Raw genomic sequence first — 7,120 nt, 5'->3', positions numbered from 1 at the left:
GCTCTGTATATTACTTTGCCTTAAGTATTTAACCACTTTTTCATTAAAGGGTAAAGTGACCAGTGCCTCAACTATTTTGTTTGCCAAACTATTCCTTACACCAACAACTCTCAGTGCAAAGAAATTTCACCAAATCTCTCTTTCTGAGTGTCAATTTTAAATGATTGATCCCTTATCACATTATTCTCAATCAGACAGAATGATCTTTTCCTAATCACCCATCAAAACCCTTCATAATTAAAAAAGAGGTTAAAAAAAAACCTTTCAGCCTTCTTTGATCCAGTGGAATAGTCGCAGTATATTTTAGTCAGATATTATCACAATGATTACAATTAAATATGAAAGAGATATAGAAGTTGGCACATCAATGTAGACTTGTGATGTATTTTGATTGCAACTATTTTCCTGCAACATGCATTGTACTATTTAAGGCTTCGGTCTTAAATTTCTCTTTTCCCTTTCATGGTGAAAATTATAAAAATAAGTTCATTTCCAGAAGTCATATATTTCACAGTAGCCAATCCTTATTAGCATTGGTGAAATCTGGGAGAAAGTTGCTCATTTGACCTTGGAAAATGGAAGAGGGTAGGGCGGTGTCTTGAAGGGTCAATCAAGAAGTAGGTCATGTCAAAAGTGTTAATTCCATAGAAAGTATAGTGTTGCATAACAATTAATTTAGGTTACAAACATTGCTTTTGGTGTAAATATACAAGGTAATTTTAGGACTGGGGAAAGAATCCATCTATCATTGTACCTTCCAAATAAGCTACTATTAAACCATGTAAAAAAAATGCTTTTGTGACTGGCAGTTTGCTGCCAGTTTATGCTTGTGATCAGTTTTGTTGGGTTCCAGCCAAATTTAATAGTTAAGAGCTGAGTGCTTATGGCAGCCCACCCCTACTGATGCAATGGGACATTCAAGCTAAAGCAAGTTCGTTCACGTTGCAATTAATTCAAAATTTATTGCTGGATTGGAGTAAGCCTGCCTGATTGTAACATGATTACGCTGGAATTTAGTGTGTGGACGCAAGAAAAACAAGGGTCACATTTCAGTCACAAAAGTGCTATATGCTAGCTGACTATTTAACCACACATTCTTTTCCAACAGGTTGTGCAGGATAATCTTGGCTATCAATTTTGTTACTCAGTGATCACATTTTAGCTAGCAAAATCAAACTAGAGGAGATGACAATTACCTCTACACATCACTACAGTGGGTCACCCAGTGTTTTGTTGAAGTACCTAAACTCAACCAACAGAGATACGAGTTGAAACAAGAAAGCAATGGACCGGAACTTGCAGCCTGATTGGGATATAAGCATTCAACCATTTATACTATCACACTTTTACAGCCTTTCAAGAAAGTCTTTAAAAAATATTAAAAATGTATGTCACAAACCTGGGTATTAAGCTTAAGTCAATGGTTGTTCTTTGAGGTAATGAGTCTTGTGAGGCTTGACTATCATCCTGAAACAAAGCAGACCATGTGAATGAAGTTGTTATATTCTGTTATGCTAATGAACTTACTTAAAACAATTACTATTCTTATCTAGGTATTGGTCACAGTACTCTTTCAGTAAATACTCAACATCCTCCTTACACTGCACACTCAAAAGCATCCAGTTTCTGCACCTGTGCTTTCCTCAGGGTCTAGCTCAGAATTGCATACAGGGTTTTTAGCTACATGCAAGCTTTGCACTTTCTGCTTTGCATACTATATGTTTCTCCAATTCACTTGCTGTCCTAGCCAAGGAGGAATTGTGGAGAGCTGTGGAATACTCAAAAAGAGCCTGTGGAGGAGCCCAGTCCCAAAATGAAGATTATGGCTCAAGCCAGAAATTTATTTTCTGATTAAACTAAATTAAACAAAAAGATATAGATGAAGCAATCCTCAGGCAAAGATCAGAAAAAGGCTGATATCCAAGAATGGCTTTAATGATTTAGACTATCCCTTTATGGCCACAGCTGGGCTTAGCTAAAATCAGTAATTTGCTGGGATACTGTCTGGAAAACAATGCCAGATTCTTCTCAGTTTCTTCTAATCATACTCCTTAAAAGGAGTTTGTGGATACTTCAGAGGCAAGAACCACCTGTTCATGAACAAGTGAACCACTCATCTACTTTTAAAAAAACATTTTTGGCTTGTGGGCATTACTGATAAGGCCCTATGTATTTTCCAAGCCCATTTATCCTGTGAAGGTGGATGTAGGTCCTCTGTAGCAATTGATTTTTGTTTACAACTGAGAGGTTTCTCGGCCAATTCAGAAAGCATTTAGAGTCAATTACACAGTGTGAAACTGGAGACAGTTGTAAGACTGTATGGATGACAGGTTCCCTTTCCTGAAAGACGTTAATGAATCAGTTGCATAATTACAGCATTACACCAACTTCCAAAGGCTTATTTTTACTTACACCAGCTCACTTCTTTTTGTAGTTACTAGGGTACATGGAAGTCAATTGAAAAATAAAATTTCTTACCATCTGAAGAAAGGGTGTTGAAGGTACGTGCTTGTAATTTTCCTTGTCTTTCAGCATTAGAAAATGTGCTGAGTCACCAATCACTTTTTTCAAGTTCATTATTGAGTGAAATAGTCTGTAAAGAAAAAGATCCAAGAACATTATAAATATTGTGCCATTTTAGTGGGGCGGTGTGGATGCAGGGGAAGTTTAGAGACTTGGTACATCTCCAGACAGAGCACACTTCAGCCAGCACTTTTCAGTGGGCAGCCATCCTAGATATGCTTGTGTTTACCACTGACAAGCAAATTAGATGTTCTAATCCAGAGGACCAGATGGTGAAAGATAGAGCCAAGCTTTACATGTTTTCATAAACATTTATTTACAAAGTGAAGGCAGTGGATATGGAATATTTACTTTTATTTTACATATTTGCACTTTACATATTACTCACCTGCAGCTCCTAACCCAACAACCACAGTTTCAGTCAAGGGGAGCAGTGAACTCCCAGTTAATGTCCACTGCCTGCATTAAATTAAATGCACTTACAGATTCCCTTCTCTCTCTTTAAATAAAAATTAAGACTTTAATTTAGTAAATACAACCAAAATTTCAAACCAAACGAAATCAAAGACCTCTATATTCTATACAAAATATTAAATTGCAAGACACCTTTCGTGAGGACCCCTAATAATTTCTTTGTACATGTATTATTTTTTATAAAACAATTCCACAGTTAATTTAAGGGATCTCCTTTCTCTCCAGCATTTGTTTCAAGACAACAAAGTTAATCCATGGCCTGAATTTTGTGCACGTAATGCGCGCATAATCGGCAGGCGCAGAAGCCAATGCAATGTCCGCTCCCACCTGCGATCACAAGCTGAACCCGATTTCACACTGGCTAGCCAATTAAGAGCCTCCATGCAGAAGTCCATTCTCCTACTCCCCTATCTTGTGTCTTTGAGTTAAACAAGGAAAATCGCTCAGCTTACACAGAACTGCACAAAGCCAACTGGTGCACGTCATCTTTAAACAATCGTGAAATGGGGGCCACAAAATTCCCAGACTTTATATTGAAGATAGGAATTTATTAAAAACCGTTTCACGTTAATGAGTGTTCATGGCATGCAAATGTATTACAAGTACGAGCCCACCACAGGCTGCTGTAATGCTCAATGTGCCACAAACACGTCGCTTTATCTCTGCATCTCATCCTGCCGTTCAGGAAATCAAATTTTCGCATCTGGCCTAATTAGTCACAGAATCACAGTACAGAAGAGGCTCTTCGGCCCATCGAGTCTGCACCAACACGTGAGAAACATCTGACCTACCTACCTAATCCCATTTACCAGCACTTGGCCCATAGCCTTGAATGTTATGACGTGCCAAGTGCTCATCCAGGTACTTTTTAAAGGATGTGAGGCAACCCGCCTCTCCACCACCCTCCCAGGCAGTGCATTCCAGACCATCACCACCCTCTGGGTAAAAAAGTTTTTCCTCACCTTGCACGCTACGTTTCCCGCTCTTGTGGGCTCCACAAAATACCCCTCACACTTTTCATAGAGTGTACATTATCCCACAAAAAACAATTAACATCTACCTAACATCCAATGAGTATATGATCTACAGTGCACACATTGTACAGAATCTCACTTTTGACAAACAGAACACCACAAGCTGGGCTACTCATCCTATGTCTGGAAAATAAAGGGTGAAAGTTAAAAATAAAACTTTAAAAATAAGAGAAAGAAAATATTTTTATGAAGTAATAGGCTAAGATATTTATCCTACGAGCATATGGATTGGATATCCAGCAGATTTCATTCAACAACTCATTTAATTATCTTCTTTCACACAATTTAATTAATAATTTTAATCCCACAAATATGAAATACAAAAACCTAAATTCACACAAAATTATGACACTCAAAAACATTATTTGACAACAAATATTTATTTTCTTAATTTTTTACTTTCATTTGCTTTATTTGGCTTTTCTACTAATCATTCTTTGCATCCTCAATGTCATTCTCAAAATCCTCAGGATCAAAATTTACATCTGCACCCATTTCCTCAATGTTTGTTAATACTCTGAACATTTCATCATCAGTGTCAAAGGTCAATTTTCTGTTTCACTGTCAGAATTTTCAGTGTTTGTTGAAATATTAAAGTTTTGTGATAAATCACATTAGAAATGCTTTCTTCGAGCCAAAATAAAGGGATTTCTTGCCGCTCCTAATCAGCTGCTACATTTTCTGATGTTTTTCAAAAAGTGTTTTGATTTTGTTGTTGTTCCCATAAGAATTATTCAGTGGATCAGGTGTCTCATTTAAGGTTGGCAATCATATTTTACCATTTGCGCAACACATTGAAGGTAGCTATTTTTTCCACTTTTTTGCAGCAGAATATTCATCTGCTACCAATATTGTATTCTGCATCTGACTCAGTTATGATCAGGTTTATAGATGAAAGCTTCCTTAAAGAGTCTTGGGGCTGAAATGTCAGCCAGCAGTTGAACCATGTAAAATAAGGCCATAACATGCTGTGGGCGGCCTTAAGCAGATGAGAGCGGGACTTCTGATTGACCGACAGCTCTAGCAGTCCTAGCAGCTCCAGAGCTCAGTAGTGGCACTGCTGGGACTGCAAGCAGGTCCATGGCTGAAGAGGGCATGGATCTTGGAGAGAGGTAGGCTGAGAGTATCAGAAAGGGAGGGATCGGGAGTCCAAGGAGAAGGTGAGGAGGGTGGGGAGAGTGATTTTGAAGGTCAGGCAGGGAAGGAGGAACAAAGGTGGGTTATAATCATTGTCTGCAGCGTGCCCCCGTTGTGCACAGGGACTCCCTGAAGGAAGTACCCTGTCCTTCCTTCCCATCTTTTAAACAGTCTCTTGAAAAAAAACAGTCTGCCCAGTCCCGCCCGCCTGCCCACACCAACTGTACTATGGTGTGAGCAGCATATTATTCCAGTCAATTGGCTTGATAATAAGCTAAATTGACCATTAATTAGTTACTTAAACATGGCAGATGGACTGCTCATTTTGGTACCTGTCCACCTACCATGTTGGGGGACAGATTGGGGAGTGGGCGGGAAAATGGTGGACTTGCCATCCCTCATATTTACATGTCCACCCACTGAAAACACAACTGGCAGGGGGGCTGTAAAATCCAGCCCTTGGTCTCTTACTTGCAGTACTGGTTTTTCTTGTATTCTGTCACTCGCTGTCAACTTCTTGCCTTCTTGCTCTAGCCTCTTCATCTTCCCTTTCTCTAATTGCTGCCAGTCACTTTCTGTCAACTTTTTGCCTTTCTAGCCTCTTCATGTTCCCTGGGTCTGCGTACCACTTGTTGCTTTCCCTTAGTAGTAATAACGTGTGATATTGACCACCAAACAAATGCTAGTGTCCTTCTTGAAGGTGGTTCCATGAGCATTCAGGCAAAACTCCTGCAAAATCAACTACGATGGACTGGACACTGCGTCCAGATGACTGAAAACTGTCTTTCCCATAAGGTTCTGTTTTCTCAACTCTCAAATGACCAATGCTCCAGAGGAGAAAGAAGAAAATGCTTCAAATACACTCTGAAGCTCTCTTTGAAGCTTGGCAGCATTGACATGAATGACTGGGAGGTGTTTGCTACCATTCATTCAGAATGGCGACAAGTTGTCCATCAAGCTGCATCATGCTTTGAGTCACAACATCTTAATGATGAGACAGAGCAGCAGCAGAGAAAGAAAGAAAAGGAAGCAAAGCCTGCACTCTGGAACCCACTACCTAGTGGGATGTCATGCCCCATGTGCCCAAAGACCTGTGGGTCGAGAATTGGTCCATTCAATCACATGAAGACCCACAGCAGAAACTCGCTACCCTAAGTAGACAATATCCTTGAATCAAGGGACAGTTGATGATGACGATGAATAATGTGTGGTGTCTCAGGGCATAACTTATATGAAACAAACAAAATATAAAAAAAAAACAAATAAAATGGGAAAATCAGGGATTTATGACATAAATTCATCACATTCTTTCTTGGAATTTATGATTAAGGTTGGTTAAAGCATGTCGAGTTTTGGTGGCAGTGGGGACAAAGTGTAGGCAGGGCTGTGAGATCCCTGCTAAGAGGAAGCAGCAGAGTGGGGTGGTTAAATGTCAACTCCTCTACAAGATGCCCCTTGGGCCAAGGTATCATCCCACCAAGTTTGGTTGAGATTGGCCCAAGGACCTCAGAGGAGTTTGCCAACCAACAAAAAGACAGGCAAATATTTCACTTTTATGTACATAGATATCCATTGCAGCCACACAAGCCAGTGTTCAGCAGCTGAAGTACTTTTAACAATCATTTTTATTTTCTTAACTTCACATGCTAAGGACATTTCCCATTCTCATCCCTCAGAAATACTGACCCAGAACTTCCAATCTCCAGATGTTCGGTACCCCCAAAGATACACATGCTATGTGGAAAGTTTGGACTTCTGATGGGGAAACTCGGAGTTAGAATTGGAGGCCCAGAACTTCCGATCTCCAGATGGCTGTAACCCAGGAGGTACCCCCTAAGATGTGCTGGGGGACTCCTCAGAAGTCCCCACACACTGACTATGTATTAATTGCCTAGGAAGTTTGGACTTCCAATGCGCAATTCCCCTGTGTCTGGAACCCGCTGAAATCCTGC

At 39.9% G+C, this 7,120-nt stretch overlaps 1 protein-coding gene across 4 annotated transcripts in view; it reads right to left on the bottom strand.

Moving 5' to 3' along the window:
* The window catches only part of man2a1 (mannosidase, alpha, class 2A, member 1), a 273,921-nt gene that overhangs the window by 112,950 nt on the left and 153,851 nt on the right, over nt 1–7,120 (bottom strand). For all 4 annotated transcript variants that reach the window (XM_078566067.1, XM_078566076.1, XM_078566084.1 and 1 more), the window contains 2 exons: nt 2,479–2,593; nt 1,400–1,467 (listed from right to left, as the gene is read on the bottom strand). In XM_078566067.1, the coding sequence (XP_078422193.1) occupies nt 1,400–1,467; nt 2,479–2,593 (183 nt within the window). The remainder of the gene's footprint in view (nt 1–1,399; nt 1,468–2,478; nt 2,594–7,120) is intronic.

Source organism: Cetorhinus maximus, chromosome 2 (genome assembly GCF_964194155.1).
Source record: "Cetorhinus maximus chromosome 2, sCetMax3.hap1.1, whole genome shotgun sequence".
NCBI classification, from domain to species: Eukaryota; Metazoa; Chordata; class Chondrichthyes; order Lamniformes; family Cetorhinidae; genus Cetorhinus; species Cetorhinus maximus.
This window is presented reverse-complemented; position numbering and strand designations above follow the sequence as displayed.